Raw genomic sequence first — 19855 nt, 5'->3', positions numbered from 1 at the left:
ACTGGAGTACATTTTGGGGGTGTCAAGTCAAGACTGTTGTGTAACTTGGCCTGGTTTTCCAGCTCAGTTTTTGATTATGCCAGGAAAAGGAGGACACATCAGAGTTTCAGGTTCATGGTTTGTCACTTGCATATATCAAACTCTCATTATTCAACCATACAAATACAGAAATTTAGTCTGACATTCTAAGGCACCTTTATGTAATACATTTAGTCAAACGTCAAGACTATCTGAATGTAGATGAAGTAAAGGAGATTCCTCTGGGCAGTCTTGACCTTTGTCTCGAGTAACCCGGCCGAGGAGCCCGTTTTGTGAATTACTGCCCATTCTCTGCTCATGGTCTGATACTGGGGCACTGAGACGTCTGGAGGAGCCAGTAATACAGTCCCACTTCTCCAATACCTCCAGCTTTGAACATCAGTGCAAATCATAGCAGCAGAATAAAGAAGTGAAACGAAAGTAAAGTAGGAACAGTTAAAGGCGAAGAACAGGAAAATAAACTGCAAAGGAAAAGATACAGTGCTCCTGTGGTGTCTCACACACACTCATACACACACACACACACACACACACACACACACACAAAGAAGACAAATAAGTCAAAACATTTAAGAAGTCCGAAAAGAATCACTCAGGTTTCAACACACAGATTTCAGTCAGCATGCACATTAACAGAACACAAACACCAAGACACACGGCACAGAAAATGGACAGGAATTGGCCGTTTGCTCCTAGAACCTGAAGTAGCTCTTGGCTTTTTCTAGCAGTGGGGCAGATAATGTACCACTTCAGTCGCTTAAATCGCTGACTTTGACCAATTTAAATGAGATAACCCTGACTGTCTAATTCCTGTCTGCATCAATGTCAAACTAATTAGCAGCTTTTGTAGTCAGCAGGTTACTGTAGTTTTCTGTTGGTGTTTGTATGCCTGCACTCGGTGGCCAGAGGGAGGTGATAGAGAAACAGGGGCAGAAGATTCGGACACAGAAAAAAAGAAACTTAATTTTGCAACAGACATTTTACGTTGATGTTGATGTCTATGGGCGTACACTAAACAGATTAACAGTTCCCCACAGACAGAGACAACTCGTGGTTATAAACCTACCTTGAGTGAACACCGCTTTGAGACATGTTAAAAAAACAAAAAACAGAGTCGATTAGTGGCAGAGGACTGCTTGGCAAAATATATATATGTGTGTATAATATATGTGAAGGAAGCTGCTAAACTACAATCATAGAATTACAAATTAAAAGCCCTCTTCTTAATATACAGTACTGTGCAAAGGTTTTAGGCACCTGTTAAAAAGAAAATAACCCTAGAATTACTAAGCTGCTCATCTGGGCAGCAAGTGTTCATTTGCTCAGTAAAACACTGACATTAATAAATACTAATAAATACTAATACCATTTATACATGGTTTTACATCACTGTGTTCATTATACATTTTACAGCTCCTCCAAAGCTCGCCTCATGGGAGTCTAGTACTATTTATAGTCATCATCCAACACCTGGTTTGGCAAATCAGTGCTTAATGATGGTAAATCAGGTGAGCTAGTGATAAATCAAAATAAATAAATAAATAAAGTGCTGACTGGGGCCCCCAAAAGACTTCTGGAACGTTGTTCTTGAGGAGCCCACAAGATCTCAACTACTTTCTACTTTCTAAATGAAAAATTCATGTTACCTGTTTCAGTGTTTATGTTAACCTGCATCTTTTCAATGTGATCCAGCAAAAATGCTCTCATTAATGAGATGAACGCTTTTAATAATGTGCTTGCGTGCCCAAAACCTCCACACAGTACTGAAAAAGTATATATTTTCAGACTGGAAGGTATCAGGTGCTTCAAGTACTTTAAATAACAAGGTTTTCTCCAAACAAGGACTTGTTTAATGAGGATATGTAGCATTATATGCACTTCTTAAAACCAACCCAGCCCCTTAAAATAACTGCAGCTCTGCAAATTCTCAGCCTTATCTTTTAGAATTACAACTCACGTCATCTCGGTAATTCCAAGTACCATAAAAATTCAATGAAAGGAACAGGCCGTTCAGGGGAAGCGCCAGTGCATTTCTTGCCAGTGTGAATCAGCTCAGTCTTATGAATCAAAAGGACTCGTGACATGGGCTGTAAAACTGTCCACAGCTCGTTAGGTTCCAACAACTGTCCAATTTCCCTGCAGGGGGAAAGTATGGCACATCTCCAGAGGAAAAGCTATGGTTAGTGGGAAGAGGAGCAAGACTCTTTAGGATGCAGTGGAAGGATCGGGATGAATGCCAAGCACGTCACCGACACGCATCCGCCCCAAACTCACTGCAGAACACGCCTCATGCCAGCACACTGAAATCCAGGGCTGGGATGGAATGAGAATCTAGGGTCATTAGATTGAGAAAAAAAAAAAAAACCAAAACATAACCAAGACAGGAAGATTCTTCTGGGCATACCTTCTCCACGTCTGCCTTGGTCACGTTAATGTCAGCGTCCATCTTGTCGAAGTAGTGCTGGGCGCGGTCTGCCTCCTTGCAGTCTCGCTCGAACCTGCGTTTGCTCTGGAAGAGAGCAGCGCAGAATTTTCATCAGCCTCCTCTTAGCAAGCTTTTGAAATACTGTAATTTTGAAATACTTTAAACTGGTCAGGTTTCATGAGAAATTATATGATTGTCTGTGATGAATCTGTCTCTGTAGGCAAATTGTTATGAGCAAAATGACACTCATTTCAATGAAGGATTTAGTGTTTGGTTATCTTTGGTAGTTTGGTAGTGTTTCGACAGTGAAGGATTTAGTGTTTGGTTATCTTTGGTAGTTTGGTAGTGTTTCGACAGTGAAGGATTTAGTGTTTGGTTATCTTGTCATCTTTAGCCCTATTCAGAAGGGATCAGTTTTATATGGGGAGGTGGTTTCTCAGTAAAAAATAACCTTGGGTTATATCAATCCCCTGCAAATCGACATACCCGCCATATCCTGTGGAGAAGGAGTTTTTTGCTGAAGTATGGAGGTGCTCGAGGAGGCATTTAGTTTCATTGTGAATAGCACAGATACATTCGGATGCTCAAGTCTGAGAGAAAGCCTTAGTCAGATCCAGAAGACCAACCAAAGGACTCCTCAGAGGCGCCACGCTTCTGGCTGCTTTAGGCAAGTCATTGTGTAGAATAGCCTATAGCCTACATTCGTGTTATGAATACGTAGAGGCTAATTTTCAAACTAAAATTTTATCATTGTTATTTGTGAGCTATAAGATTGCTTATCGTCATGTGTTTTGAAGGTGATGGCAGCACATAAACTGAGTAGGGCTTTTGACACAAGAATTTACATTCTTGACTAACATTCTGCTCTAGCTGTGCTGATCTTTGAAGGGGTACCTCTGCTCTGAAGACCCAAAACTGATGTAAGCCGTGTCTAACCATGACTGTTTCATCCCCACTGGCTCTAAATAATCTAATAAAAGAGAGAAAGACTGCACACACAACCAGTCAGGAGACTGTTTTATCATGTTTCTGTGATTTTACGGTATATGGTAACCTAGGCTGGCATGCTATTCGTTAAATGACCAAACACATAATTCACCGTCCCAGTTTTATACTACAACTTAAAGCAACACTATGGAAAATGAACATTTCTTGCTCCTGGGCTCCCCCTACAGACGAGTAGTGTAAATTGTACCACGGAGAGTTATCTGGAGCGTTATCCTCCCTGCTTCTCCAAAGTTACATACTGCAGTTAGCAGCATGCCAAGCAGTTGGCAGTGTGCAGAGTAGCAACTATAGTGGCACAATTCTCCCTATTACAAGTCATTGGAGCTTCACCATGATGCTACATAGTGTTGCTTTAATGCTCGGTACTGTAGTTTGGTAATGGTAAAGATGTCATAGCATATGGTAGCAGTGTTAACTAGTTTACTAATTATGCAATTAGACAATGCACACCGCAAATGTCTAGAGTGACAGCGGCTTTAAGAGTGAAATTAGAACAGGTTTAAGTATTATGTATCCTACGATGTATCCTATGATGTAGCCAAGGCCTGTGTTTCTGTAATCCTCTTATTTGGGAAAGCGTTTTTTTGTTCTGGTAATTACGGTAACAGAATTTCGGATGTAACTTAATCTTTAGCATCTCAGACCGCAGTGTCTGGGGCTTCTTAGCCTGGTGCCTGTTTGTCCAATACCACTTCCCTTGATGTTAATTTGTACATGTGCCAAGACACAACAGAACCAAAGTCATTTTGTGTGTTGGCTCAAAGCCAGTACTGTGGTCTGCGGATGTATTATGACATGCACAAAGGTAGCTTCTTGTTTCTGAGATATTTGCATATCAGCACCTCCCCTCAGGCACAGCACAGCTCAAAATGTGCATTTTTAGAACAATCTCACTCACAAAGGGTTATTTTGATGAGATCATGGAAGAACCACTTTTGGTTCCATAAAGACAATTGTAATAGAGATGTGTGAGTATGGGTGGGAATCTGCAGGCACCTGGCGATTCGATTTGATTCCGATTCAGGGGGATGTGATGCGATCTTGATGGATCTTTTTTCCTATGCAGGCTTTCTTTTTTCTCTCTGTGTGACTCTACTTGGTACTTTTAAAGCAAAGTATATGCAATTATTCATAATGAATTTACTTCCAAAATCTTTATGATTATTAAGAAAATAAATGAAAGCCATGTGGCAAGTCAACTGGAAGGTACTGGAGGTAGTAATTCATCTTAGCCTCCCTAGTAGCCTTGACACAGTGGGCAACCTGAGGGCTACCTGAGAGGCCAGGTTAAACATGGGCAAAGTACTTCTTCAGTGATTCCATTCCTTTAGTTTTGATTTCGAGTTGCACCAGAGGATCAGGGATCATTGCATCAGTAAAATATCTTTAAAATGGGGCGCTGCTATGCGAGCAACACAGCGTGAATGCCCTGGTTCTCAAATAAACTTAGAGTAGAGTTTGTAATTCACTTTGCCCTTTTGGAGTTGGGTGGAAGCTTTGACATTGCTTGCTCTATGGTCCCTACTAGCCATATGCTAGCTTTTAGTACAGAGGGTGCTGCTCAGTTTTGTCCCTCATCTATTTTGTGTCTCGTTATGTGCATTTAAACAATTGATTTTTGACATTTGTGAATGGATTTTAAACACTTTAAACTTTAAACACTCACACATCTCTTGTACAAACATGGTTCTATATGGAGCCAAAAGTGGTTCTTCTATGGTATTGCTTGATAAATGATCCATTTCAAAATTCTCCATTTCTAATTCTACATTTAAAAAAAGGTAAATGAAGGACTCTTACTGAGGAAACTCTTGTTAACTCTCACCAGGCACCTTGCATGATGAAATTGAGAGCTCAATTCTACACCAGACAAGCTTATAGCAAGTTTTATAAATAGAGATTATGTCTGGCAGTCTAAAACAAAACTCTATTAACTATTAAACTATAAACTATAAACTATTAATGTTGCATCACTTGCAAATCATCAGGTGTGCTAATATGTGGGCACCATGTAAAGAACAACTGTCAGTTTGAAATTTTGTCTAACCAGTAAAAAATATATATAGGCCTATTTTTGCAGGACCTCAGGACCTCAGAAACTCTGCTGTTGCCTCACTCACCGACTCCAGCTGCTTCCAGGAGTTCTCGATATGCTGTTGGGCTCTGCGGCCATCGTGAAAATGCTACAAGAGGACAAAACAGAAGGAAAACAGATGAGAATTGAAAGTCAAACCAAGCTGATCAGCTGAAATGTGAACCTGATCAAGCAACCAGCACAACATGACTATAAATACACCAAACACTCATAAAAAGGGTACAAAGGCATTGATGTGTTGTGAAGCACTGATCTAACGGTAGTGATTCAACTGTGTTGGTTCTGGAAAGTCAATATTGGTTACAATTAATAGCTGATTACAATAATTATTTATTGTCTTTTTTTATGACCAAAATGTAGAGCACACATACACAAAGATAATATGTAAATGAGCCCCACTCCTTACAGATGGTGAATCTCCTCACTTACAGTGCAGAAAAAGACCCTTCAGCCATAACATGAAAACCATCTGCCTAATATTGTGCAATTTCCCCTCACGCCACTATGCTGGCTCACCAATTGTCCTTTCTTAGAGCACTTCTGGTAGGTACTGACCACTGCATACTGGGAAGACCCCACAATATCTGCCTAAAGTATTTTGGAGATGCTTGTCTAGCTTCACAAATTTGGCACTTGAGAAAATGTCTCAGATTCTTATGCTTGCCCATTTTTCCGGCTTCAAAAATTAACTGTTCACTTGCTGCCTAATATATCCCCTCCTTGACAGGTGCCATTGTAACCAGATAATCAATGCTATTCACCTGAAAGTGGTTTTAATGGTAAGACTGGTTGGTGTAAGGTGTGTAAAGCACTTTGAGTAGCTTTTGTGTGTGAAATGTGCTGAATAAATAAACATGCCCTGGTCTACATTCCAGTACTGTGTACATTGTTCCTGTAAGGTTGATTTCTCAGACAGGGATTAAGCATAGTCCTGGACAATCATAGTCCTAGGCTCAATCATGATGCACCGAATTGTTTCCGAGGGACTCTCTCTCACTTTCAGACAGCATGGCTGTGAGGTCAGAGATTCACACCCACTCATAACTCACAAACTTTTCATTGTAGTAAAAATCATTTGCTTAGGTCACCAAGGTCATGGTGCCAGTGCTTCTGCCTGACTGCTCTACGCCCCCTCCCCCACACAGGATGCCATTACGCGCTTTATGAAAAATACATAAAGAGCACTTTCTTTTGGTGAGCTGCTCGGACGTGAAAGGCGCACTAAACGCACCAGCCTCATCAGGGCGGAAAAACGAGCTGCTCTACATTTCCTTCAGCTTGTGCGTGATCATGTACTCCCCACCCCTCCCAGTCCAATCACGTTAGTTCCAGCCAGCCAGCTCAGATAGAGGTCTTGTAGGCCCTTTCAGGGGCCCAGCAAGGGGGAGGACCTGCTCCTGCTCCCACTCCACTGACCCGAATACATGACCCACATTTGGTTGCGGTGTTATTCCGCAACGCGCCGTGAAATCGTCAACAAAATAATAACATATTTCACATTCTTTATCTTGGGATTTATGGGTTGCGGGTGGAGGAGGCAGTGGTGGGCTGCACAATTGGTGATGTGATTTGATTCTTGTTGGTAGATGGATGAAGCTCTGCACTCCCCACCACAAGAACATGATAATGAAAATCTGCTCAGGGATTTGAGGATTCGTTTTTGAGGATAATCTATGTCGCCCGTCTCTCGAAAGCAGGACGCAGGGCGGGTTTTTGTTTTTGCTTCTTAAATATAAGACACATACCGCTTTGCGCTCAGCCTTCAGCTCCTGGATGTAGCGGGTCAACTCCGAAATAATCTGAGATGAGAGGCTCTCTGCGATGACTTCGTGCTGCCCAGCGTAGTCGTTCAGCTCATTCAGGGTCATGAGGAATGCTCTGCAGGAGGTGTACCTGAGAGAGAGAGAGAGAGAGAGAGAGAGAGAGAGAGAGAGAGTATGCATCATGACAGTGTTTCCCATCTTTTTCTCATGTAACACAGCGGAGACTACCAGCATCATAGGTTAGATCCCTGGAAACGGTGGAGGTAAGGTTTTTGATGATAAATCAGTCTTAAAGACACAGAACATAAGAACAGCCAATCCTAAGGCATAAAATAGGTTGGAAAACAACCACATAAAAATGAACGATGAATATTTTTAATACATAAAACCACACAACCATCATAAATGGCCCTCAGGGGAAAACTAAAATACAAGAAAAATGTGACATATGGTTCCCTCAAGGCCTCAATATATAGAATCAAGCCAAGTGTGGAATGAAGTGAAGCAAAGAGAAAAATGTCATGAAGACACCACATGGCACTCAGTATTATTCACCTACAGGATACAAATGAACTTAGTGTGAAGTGTAAAATGTTATCCTGCAATTCTTTAAGAAAGAGTACCACAAGCCAAACTGGAAAAAGGCAAGAAGAAACCTTTTTTCCCTTCTTTTTTTCCTCACCCTAGTTTTTTGGTCTTTAAAACAACATTATGTGGCTTTTTTACCTTAAAATAAAAGCTTCAGAATCACTGTGATGCTCCACTGACTTGTAATAAGGTGAAAAGTGTCTCGATCATAAATATAATATTAACAAATAAAACTAATCAAATCTCCATCAAAACATAAAATCTAAAACCCTCAGTGAGCAGCCAAAAGCCACAGTGGGACGGAAATCATCTAGCCCAGAGACGTTCCTGATACCAGATAAATGGTTGATTTCTACTTTATTCAGAATAGAAAACATAATGATGAGCAACGTAACTGCAACTGAAATGAACTGTAAAAATACTTGCAATGATGATGTCTTGTGACTGAAATTTGAATAATAAATTAATAAATGCTAAATACTTACTTGTACTCCTCCTCTTCTCTGGAGTTCTTCTTGGGCTGGTATTTCTTAGACAGATTTCTGTGGTAAGAACAAAAACAAAAGACAGGTCTTTAATACCTGACTGAGTTCATTTTGGACTTTCCTATTAACAATTTACTATCCAACTTTTCTTTGGTAAAGCAAAAGGGGTCGTGGCCTTCCACGCACTAGACTGGGATCCACTTGCCCACATGGACAACCACAAGACCATTTGTGTTGGACACAGATGGAATTTGACTTATCCGTGCAGTGAACACACACACACATACACACTAGTGAGAAAACACACACAGTGACAGTGAGCACATGTGCCCAGAGCTGTGGACAGCCATTGCTGAAGCGCCCCGGGGCGCAAAGAGGGCGCAACAATGGAAGCTTGCTGAGCCCGGGTATCGAACCCACAACCCTGGTGCTCTAACTGCTGAGCCACGACTGCCACTGAACTTTACCACATCACAGTATAGCAATAAAAACATTACATTTTTCTGCTTCTGTAACATGATCGTAATTGGAAGTCACTCAGGATAACCCTGTCTGACAAAAAACAAAAATATTACTAATAAAATAGTTACATTTATATCAAGATTGATGTATTAATAAAGGGACCCCAATCATGGAGCCAAGGAATTTCCCACAATTTAACAAAATAAAGTAATAAACACAGTTAATATTTCAAATTGATGACTTCATATAAAAAATCTGAATTCCTTGTTTCGGTGATGTTATAAAACCCCCTGAATTTAGTGAAGTGATCAGATTTTCTTTCTTCACATTTCTCAAATTATTGTTTTACCACATTCCTTTTAATAGACACTAATAAGACCTATATATATTCCCTTTATAAGAAATTTACCATTGCAGCCACAAGAGGAGAAGGAGAAAATAACTTTCAATGGAAGTCAATGTGAAAATATTTGATTCTGAATCATGTAAATCGTTTGATGTAAATAATGTAAAAGATCTCCCGATTTCCCGATTTAAATTACATCAAAAAGTGCAAAACAGCAAACACAGAGATACAAGCTGTGTGCATGACAGCTACGATATCAATGTGTCTATTAAATGGGTTACAAGTCACAGGCGGGACTACAAACAAAGCTGTTTACTGTCTTGACCATAATCACGTCATTATTATGCCTTTGGACAAGGACTTCACTTCATACTGCTGACTTTTGTTAGCTGGAGTGGAAAACTGAGACAAAGAAGGACGGGGAAAGCAGAAAAAATGAAAGCAGTGTTACACACTATAACACACTGTGAGATTAATTCAAATCAATGCGAAAAAAGGCCGCAAAAAAAAAAAAAAAGCTCATGAACATGACAATGTGCGCTGACGGTGCCACCCCCTCGCTCTCCTCTAGTCTGCAGCTCTCTCTCTTTCTCTCTCTCTCTCTCTCGCCATGCACACACCCAACTGTACCTCCCTGTAGGCTGACGTGTTGCTAGGCAGATCACCATCTTGCAGCTTCTTGTCAAAGGCACACCGATGCTGTCGCATGCACTGCCTCTGTAGAACCTCAACCAGAGGACTAAACGCTTTGCAGGGCTTTCTGCTATGCTTCTCTGGAAGGGTTCAACTACAGATCTTAAGGGAAAGACCTGGCAGAAAAAAAATAGTTCCTCCACACAAAACCCAGTATCTTGTGGTCTTTTTAAATGGCTATTATTCCTGGACTGGAAGCAGGTCGATGCAGTTTGTCTACTAACAAGTGCTTTGTGTCAGATAAATCCTCACTTATTGTGGAGCGCTGAATAACAGGCTGCGGGAAGTCGTGAATTAAGTCCTTCTTTCAGCTGAGGAGCATACAAATACACCCTCCAGACTTCATAGACATAACAAAGCACTGATTGACAGCCTGCTGTAAAAAAAAAAAAAAAAAAAAAAAAAAGGAAAAAAAAAAAAGGATTTTCTCATATACACTCTCTCTCTTTCTCTCTCTCTCTCTCTCTCTCACACACATACACACACACACTGAAAAGGCCTGTACTTGGGTGTGTAGCCCGGACGCTAGCCGCAGCAAGCCCCAGCTGCGTGTGTGTGTAATTACGAATGCAGAGGTTTTTGCTGCTGACACGAAGGCAAGTGTGACTGTGTGTGTGTGTGTGTGTGTGTGTGTGTGCGCGCAAGTCAATTTCCTCAAGTCAAGGTCTAGTCTATCAGAGGGTATTGCCGGCTCACACCCCTCCAAAACACAGTCCGAACCAAACCAGCGGAACCAGCGAGAGACTATCAGAATGTGGGTCAGCGCCGTAGCAACCTCCGTAACCATGGTAATGCACCCCTGGCACATAGCGTGTCCAGCTGAATATGTTCGATTCGGGATAATCTTCAGAGAATAACATCTTGGTCCAATATGTGCTATAATAAGAAACATCTCTAATCTAATGTTTGATGAATTGACCAGCCTTTGCAATGACAAGGGCACAAACCAGCTGTACTTAATAATGAAGCGGGGGTTACATTCTGGCTGAAGGACACAGCACATAAAACAAGTGAACACTGGGATTATGTGGCAAGTCAAAAACCCGTCTAACACAAAGCACTCTGGGTTACTTTGGATCAAGCGCTTCGTCACTTTACCACAAATCCTCAGAGCTTTTTCTATGAAGATATAGTGGCCGGACTTTTCACAAGCAATAATAATCCGCTACTGTGATTACAATTAGCAAACAGCAATTAAGAGTGTTTGTGTGTGTGTGTGTGTGTGTGTGTGTGTGTGTGTGTGCGTGCACGCGCCAGGCCATGTGGACACCTGTGATTAGTCAGAGCCTCCTTCAAACCACTCATCGAAAAGATCAGCAATTAGTCAGTGTGGTCACAGCACACTACTCAATAAGAGCCTGAGTGAAGAACTGTTAAGTACGAGCGATTTAGAGATTCCAAAAAACACCAGTGGACAGATATTTATAGTTGCTGTCCTGCGAAAACCTTATATCTCCCCTTTTGTTGTTTATCACCTTTTCATATAATTAGAATCTGACATTATGCCTGACATTAATCTTTTGCATTGAAAGTTAAAAAGGTTTGTCCTTCTTCAGCAATTTTGGAGATACAAGTTTTAGTTTTTTTCTTTTTGGGTTAAATTTTCCCCTTTTTTCTCCCAATTTGGTACTGCCAATTAACCCGGCCATTCGTAACTTCTCCTAGCACTAGCAATGCTCACGACACTATGCGAATACATGCAAAGCCAGCCACCACCTCTTTTCAAACCGGGTCCCCAACTCCACCACACCAGCTAACAGACGCCTGTGCCGGCCAAAATCAATAAAAAGAGTGATACGGGGGCGAGAGCGCCATATAACCACCCAGAGAGAGAGTGCAGCCCATTGTGCTCTGTCAGACCCCGGCTGCTGATGGTAAAAGTGACATGGCTTGGGATTTGAACTTGCGAACCCCTGGCCATGGTGGTAGCACGTTAAATGGATACAATTTTTTCTCAGGAGAGTGATATGTATAAAAACTGTGCAACTAAGCTAATTATCAAAATGAAGAATTTCTGGCCAGAATGATAGAAATACAGAAATGCATATCTGCATTGTCCTTAAAATTACATTCAGGTGTTTCTTATTGTGATTAGTAACCCATATCTACAGTAGAGATGCACCGATCCATATTTTTCTGTTCCGATACAGATACCGATAACTTTGCGAATCTGACGATACCCGATACTGATCCAATACTATTGCTGAATTAATAAACCATATACCTGAGCATTTGGAAGAGACTTAAGGCATCAGGATTGACATAATTATTACTTTACTTTGTAAAACAAACTATGACAAATGAACACCGATATAAATAAACCCAATTTCTGTTTATTGGTCACTACATTAATAACTGTGCTGGACCTCGGCACAGTGTTGTCTGTCTAAACTGACTACAAAGGAGCTAGCAGCTCCTCCCTTCTCGGTTCTCCTTATATGGAAGACAAGCTGGATTACTTACTGATGGTTGATGACAGGTCGAGGGCATGCGTTAGATAGGGGAAGTCTGTTTGCTATGATATGTGTATGATGTCTGTAGGTTACTGATCCTGGGTTATGGAGCCTAGAAAACCGTCAGAATGTGAATGGATCATTCCTTTGGATCAGATTAATTATCCGATACCCGATACAGATAATTTTGTTAGTATCGGGACCGATATCCGATCCTAGTATCGGATCAGTGCATCCCTAAATTACACCACCAATCAAACCAAGGAGTTACATTCAGCTTTTCACATTATAGTCAACCAGACTGAATAGAAGAACTGAAGACACGGCCTCTGGATCGCACATGGGAGAGTGAAAGTTTTTGTTCTGTTATTAATGGTAGATATTTATGAATGTGTACAAATTCAACTAGTCTGGTGTTTTTTTAAAAGGGAATTTTTAGACACAGCTAAGCCAGAACATGAGAGGTAAGCTAATTAGTTATTGAGCTGGATCAGATGCACTAGGGGGAGGAAAACACGGTTCCCAAAACTTGAATAGGGAACGTCTGCTTCTAGTCAACTGTTTTAAAGCTGCCCAATATGCACAAAATATTAGTACTGCTATTTTACTCTATGTACATTGCCACATATTGTGCCATACACTTATATATTTATATATTATATATTATTAATATATTATAAATGCCCTGATGACTGCATATGCTGCATTATTCTGACTTGATCAGACGGTGATCAAAATAATTACTGATATACGGAAAACGGCACACTGAGGAACCTTACTCAGCCTTAGACTTCAGCTTTAGACTGCTTCTACATAGCTGTGTAATGTCCTGCTCCACACCCTGCATGCAGAAAAGCGAAATTTGGTGAGCTGAGAGGAATATTTCCAGCGACAGTACCTTATTTGCTTGGCATAGCTCAGCTCAATTTCAGACCGCTCCTTCACAAACTTGGTGTAGCGCTCCACAAACTCGATGCCCCACTGTGTGTACTTCTCCAAGTTATCAAACTGATCCTAAAGAAATAAAAAAGAGCAGATCTTTCAACAGCTGCACATTCTTCTAATTCAGGGTTATAACAACACACATTAACTTCTAGTTTGTTAGCCTCATTTTCCTGCAACACTATAGGAGTTCATTTAACTTAATTCATGTTATATATAATACACACAATATGTTTTGAAGCAAATAAATAAGCCAGTATGTGTGTTACAGGTTTGAAGCATCTAGACTTGTGATAAGTCACTTGTCCAGTAGGTCATTGGGTCACTAGTCCCTTCTTCTCAACTCAATACTGCCAACAATCCAGAGTCTATAAAGCTGAACTTTAATTCAGCTCTTTAAATAAGCAATTAATTTTCAGAAACATTGTTTTAAATTTTGCGTAATGTGACCAAACTTTACTGTGGGGCCCGGTTAGGGCACCTGGCTATTGATGACCAGGTTGTGGGTTCGATACCCGGGCTCGGCAAGCTGCCACTGTTGGGCCCTAGAGAAAGGTCCTTCACTCTCCCTGCTCCCTGAATGATGAGGCAATGGCTGCCCACCGCCCCAGGAACATGAGCTCACTGTCACTGTGTGTGTGTGTGTGTGTGTGTGTGTTTGATACGTGTGTGTTCACTGCACGGATGAGTTAAAAGCGGAGGCCCTAGTTTAATTTTGTTTATGATAATACAAGTTAAATAAAGGTCAAGAACACCGAATATGCTATACTGTAGTTCGTTTTAACTACGGGGGCAACAATTAATCGACTCAGTCGACTTAAATGAACGATTAGTTGGCAACTAATTTAATAGATGATTATATGGTGGCGCCACCACGCATGTTTCTCGTGCTAACTAGGACCAGTTTTGGACCCACGTGGACCGTGGATGAAGTCAAAGTTTAAGTTTGACAGTGTGGATTAGAGTTGTACTGTAATGATTCTCCCTCAATCTGGATTCAGAGCTGCAGTGAAAACACACAGGCCAAGAGGCTGACCATCACGTGAATGGAGTGTGGAGCCATGAGGCAACACGGCCACTCGTCTGCAGAGACATCACTCTGAGTGTAAAACGAGAAATCCTCAAGTAGCAAAGTCAACTGAGAGACACTATAAATGAGGAGACCAGTCAGCGGTTGAAATATGGGCGTTCTTGTAACGCTCAATATGGCGCATGTTTAAATAAAGTCCCACCCTTTAACAAAAATAGCCAATCAGCTTGCTGGTTACGAGCAGAGTTGGGTCGACGATACTGTGGCTGCAGCCACACTGCGTCAAAAGAGTCACTAATACAAACATAGCTAAAGCCAGAGCGAAAACTACTGCTCACATTTGTCTCCCTTTTTTCTTTTTTGCTGATTGAAAAAAAATGATGGGAAAACTGATTACAGGAAAACTGTTATATTTCATTGCTACTTTGCGCATCCTTGGTTTAAATTTTAACAAGAAAAAGATTGTTATTTATAGGGAATTTCATTTATATTTAATATTAGCAGAGAGGTTCATTAAAACAGCACATTTCTGAATAAGTAATGCAATGCATTGTCTTCATTGTTAGTTAGTAAATGCATAAAACAACATCAAGCTAAATTTTAAAAGCTATTTGGTGATTTAGACAAGATTATTCGACTATCAAAACAGTTGTTTGTTGCAGCCCTATTGTCAACACGTGAATTCAGCAAAAATTGCTGTAAAATTGTCTAAAAATGCCAGCAGGGTTCAGGGTTTCAAACTTTTGTACACAACTGTAGTTCGCATTCATTCTCCATGAAGGAATCCTGATGTTTCAAGCTTCCTTAACATGCTTGCAGGAGAGTGCTAAGCTCTCTCCTGACCAAGTGAAAACGACAGAGACTCGATCATCTTTCAACTCAGCTGGAACTCAAAGTGAGCCACTGCTGAAATTAGCCGAAGTCTACAGTCCTGATTTTTACTCAGATCATCTGGTGGACATTTTTCTACATTCAACACAACCTGAATCGGTTTGAGCAGCGTTGTTTTGGAGATCTAGCCCAGACAGGACTTTGTACTGCAGTTTAGAGCAGTGCTTCCCAAACAGGTCCTCAGGGCCTCCTAGACAGTTCTGCTCTTTCCCCGCAGGTCTGGAAGGAACTGAAAACTCTTTTTCTGGGATAAAATTGCATTCCCTGTCTTTTTCGATGTGAAGTAGAAAAGAAACGTGGGACGGATTTTGTTTGATAGGAAGCGGCAAAAACAAGATCAGCATCTCAAAGTAAAATAGGAGTCAAATACGAGTCAAAGCTGAATAGAGGAAGATCTTCCGACCACAGATTTAGAAGGACAGGGCCACTCATTATTCCATTATTCCTAGACAAAGTCCTTCAGAAAGGTTTCATGTGAAACGCCTTGTTCTGGACCCACAGAAACCTTCACCAGCCACATAAACAACCTAGCAGCGTAAAAGTCGTGAGAAGTTCCCGGGATGAGGAAAGAAGTGAAACAACTGATGAAGCTACACATTTAATTCCACTACGTTTAGGTTAAAGTAATGTCCGTTGTGCAGCGCGCTCTGGTCCACATTCAGCTGCTGTAGTGAATAATAAGTCAATTCAATTTAAATGTATTTAGCAGCTTTACAGAGATCCGGGTCAGAGCCTCTTTTTTGTGCAAGCTAGTGGCAACAGTGGCAAGGAAAACCTCCCTCAGGTCGAGAGAAGAAACCTTGGGAGGAACCAAGACTCAAAAGGAACCCATCCTCCTCTGGTCGACGCCGGATGATAACAATAATAAGAAATAAAGATTGTGGGAGACTGTAATGTCCTCAAAATCACTCTGGAATTCCACTTTACCATTCAGATACCAAGAGAAAAACTGCAGACGTATTCAATAGTGCCTAAAACGCAAACACAATGTCTCTGTACAGCTGAACGCCTGAAGAACAGCGAAACTGCCAGCTCACGGACGCCCCCACTGACTAGCATTGCACTGCTAGCAAGCTAACTGCTAATATATTTGATCTGTTCATTTTTATTTCCTTATATTTTAACCTGTTTAATCTCCTCATTTTTATTTTATAGCTACAGAAATATGTAGCGAGCCGGCAAGGCCAGCGGTGCTCTTTGGGGTCAGCACTCGGAGACAGCTGCACCACTTTTTTTTTTGATGTTTCATCCAATATTTCAACTGCAAATTATACACTTTTAAAAAAACTATGATCATTTTTGTCAAGTTAAAATATATGGACAAAAGTATTGGGACACCTGCTCATCCGTTGTTGGTGGTGTTTTTAAAAAGAGCTTTTGTTGGAGTAACTGTCTCATGGTTCTGTGAAGAACCATTACCTTTGCCAAACAACAAATAAAAGGTGCCTTTACCTTGACCTGAATCTGAATATTGGAATATAGTGGCATACACTATATGGACAAAAGTATTGGGACACCTACGCATTCATTTTTTTTTTGTTAAGGGAGTTTAAAAAAAGGTGATCCTGCTTTTGTTAGAATAACTGTTTCTACTGTCCAGGGAAGAAGGCTTTCTACTAGATCAAAGCATCGCTCAAAGCATCACTGTGAGGATTTGATTGCATTCAGCAACAAGAGTAAGGAGTAAGTTGTATGATCAGCACCCCACCTCATCCCTAACTCCCCAACTCTTCCCACAGGTCCACTGCTCCACGGCTTAATGCCCCCAGCAGGACCCCCAGCAGTTTTCACTTACGCCTTATTTATAATACATCCGCTCGCTATTGCTGACTAACTGGCGATTATGAAGGAGACCACACACACACACACACACACACACGGACGGGGGGCAAACACTGTATGATCACACTACACTAATGCTGAAAAGGTAAGTGCTTTCTGGGGTAAAACTGCACTTAAACACACTGAACTATCCTCGCTGCAAAGTCTCCTGATTTTGGGAAGGATATCACAGGGGTTTCCTCACGCATATCAGCGTACTCTCACTATGCCCTGGTGACAGACTGCTGGAGGTTGTAGGGGATGGTTATGGGAAGGGAGAAGGAGGTAGAGAGTGGTTGTATTGTGTGTGTTGTATATAATGTTGTAAATATGTGACAAAATGTTGAAACTGAGAAGCTTGGACATTTTACTTTTAAAATGATATTACATTTTTTAATTATTACACAGAGAATAACAAGTTAGTGGTACTGAATTCCAAGTACCCAACCCTACACACAACGATGTCCACAAAGATTTGGACATATTGTGTCTCTACATCAACATATATATACACACACACACACACACACACACATATATATATGTATACATGTGTATGTTGATGTAGATACACGATGTGTCCAAATCTTTGTACACAAGATATATATATGTGTGTGTGTGTGTGTGTGTATATATATATATATATATATATATATATATATATATATATATATATATAGTATTAGATCTGTACCTGCACATGTATTGAGAATTTAACTTGAGCAAGGTCACAGAGTGCAGAGTGGTGTTTGGGCTGGGAGGTGTGTGGGGTGGGGGGGATGTTGCACTCTCAGGAAAAGAGTACATTAATGCTTTGCTTTGGCAACCCACTTTAGAGAACAAGGGTTTGGAGCACCTCTTCATCAATTAAAGTCGTCCCATATATTGTACTGAGCTGGCAACGTGTGCAGACATTGTCTTGTCCCTGTCAAAGACTCATTACTCAGCAGTGAAGGAGGTCCAGTTTAGAGCCTGGCTATCACTGGGATGGACAGGACAAGTCATAGATGCTTTTCCTGCAGTCGATTAGTTTTGTACAGTATGTGAAAGTAGATCTGACTGATATTTCAAAGCAATATTTATTTATATTTATTTTTTATTGTAATCGGGAAATGCTGAATATCTGCATTATATTTGTAACTGTATAAGTATGTTTTTTACTGTAACTTAATGTAACTTCTCTTAGACCAGGGTGTCCAGTGTGAATTCCTAGTGACCTACCGGTGGGAATGTGCTCACTGAGAAGCCTGAATGAGGCCTTGGGAGTCTTTCCCCTCTAAAGCTCTGTCACAGTGTTACCATCATCCTACTGCTCCCAATTTTAACATGAACACAGAAAGCCTAATGCCTGAGTCTCCTGCACCATTACAGAAGAAACTAGGCCTGTGAGGCCTACATTTATGATGATGATGATGATGATGATCACCATCATCTTCATCATCCTCATCCAAATTAGGAGCCTGCAAGATGGAGCTCACACACACACACGTGCACAGAGGGGAGAGGGGATGCATTGCCACGGTCCTGGGCATATCAGATCACATCATCTGCGTTCACGCGCACTTCTAATCCATAATGCTCAACTGTAATCACATGCACCTGCTTTTACGACGAACAATGCAGGAATACTCCTCGTGCACTTTACACTGCGGGCTGTTGGAGCCAGCATTAGCTGCGGATTATTGCTAGCTCGGGTATTTAGCCAACTGTGCTGGCTAATAACTCAATAAGCTGGGACTGGTTAAGCTGCGCGCGCTACGCGCATGCATGCACTAACTGCTAGAAATCAGAACCGAGGGGTCCGAAAAGAGAGAAATAGGGTCAAATCTGCTGGTATTACGTGCTGATAGTTGCCACAAAATGGGCGGACCGTTTACCTGGGTGTCTGGGTAGACTGGACTGGGCAGCTCGAGCTAAGCTGTCTGCACACTAGTGGCACACCTGCTGATTACTGATGCAGACATTTGTGCACCATTGCTCCTCAGAGATGCATTTTCTCGTGCACTCCTGCACCAAAGACTCGGCGTAGATGGCATACATACCCACAGCTCCGTCCCCCAACTGCAGTTCATAGTCTCAAGGCAGTTCCTCCGCGCTAATCCTCTGTTCGAATGCATGAGTGCACGCTGCTGCTGCTGCTGCTGCTGCTGCTGCTCCGGGGAGCTCGGTAGAAAAGAAATCAAAAATAAAATAAAAAGGAAATGCTGCTCGGTTCAGTACCGTCAAGGATGCAAACCTCGAGCGGCGGGCACCGGATCGTTCTCACCTCCGCATGCTGCACGTTTCAGATACTCGGCTATGGTCGTGAGAAGTGGAGATAATGTCCCTCTCTGCCCTGTTCTCTCGCCCTCTCTCTCCCTCCCTCTCTCCTCTCCTCTCCTCTCCTCTCCTCTCCTCTGCTTATACACAGCGCAGGCAGCCGCTGGGTGACAGCAGACGGTCGGCTCCACAACGACGCTGTCATACAAAACAGCAGAACTACTCCTGCAAATAATAATAATAATAATAATAATAATAAATAATAAATACTACTAATAATAAACACTACTACTACTAAAAATAACAATAATAATTATATAATAATACACAACATACTACTACTACTACTACTACTAATAATAAATACTACTGCTACTAAAAATAACAATAATAATTATATAATAATACACAACATACTACTACTACTAATAATAATACTATTAATACTACTACTACTACGAATAATAATAATAATAATAATAATAATAATAAACACTACTACTAATAATATAATAATAATAAATAACATACTACTACTACTACTCATTTTTATTT

The 19855-nt window shown here is 41.1% G+C and overlaps 1 protein-coding gene across 7 annotated transcripts in view; it reads right to left on the bottom strand.

Annotated features, from left to right (window-relative positions):
• fnbp1a (formin binding protein 1a) overlaps positions 1–19417 on the bottom strand; it is a 39542-nt gene extending 20125 nt beyond the window's left edge. For 4 of the 7 annotated variants that reach the window (XM_072681491.1, XM_072681490.1, XM_072681492.1 and 1 more), the window contains exons 1-7: positions 19084–19417; positions 13256–13371; positions 8404–8460; positions 7313–7460; positions 5593–5655; positions 2444–2548; positions 1106–1120 (exon numbers count right to left, since the gene is read on the bottom strand). In XM_072681491.1, coding sequence (XP_072537592.1) covers positions 1106–1120; positions 2444–2548; positions 5593–5655; positions 7313–7460; positions 8404–8460; positions 13256–13371; positions 19084–19158 — 579 coding nt within the window. In that variant the 5' untranslated portion in view covers positions 19159–19417. The remainder of the gene's footprint in view (positions 1–1105; positions 1121–2443; positions 2549–5592; positions 5656–7312; positions 7461–8403; positions 8461–13255; positions 13372–19083) is intronic. The other 3 variants (XM_072681493.1, XM_072681495.1, XM_072681496.1) reach the window with 2 other exon arrangements.
• Positions 19418–19855: the final 438 nt, after the last annotated feature.

Source organism: Salminus brasiliensis, chromosome 6 (genome assembly GCF_030463535.1).
Source record: "Salminus brasiliensis chromosome 6, fSalBra1.hap2, whole genome shotgun sequence".
Taxonomy (NCBI): Eukaryota; Metazoa; Chordata; class Actinopteri; order Characiformes; family Bryconidae; genus Salminus; species Salminus brasiliensis.
This window is presented reverse-complemented; position numbering and strand designations above follow the sequence as displayed.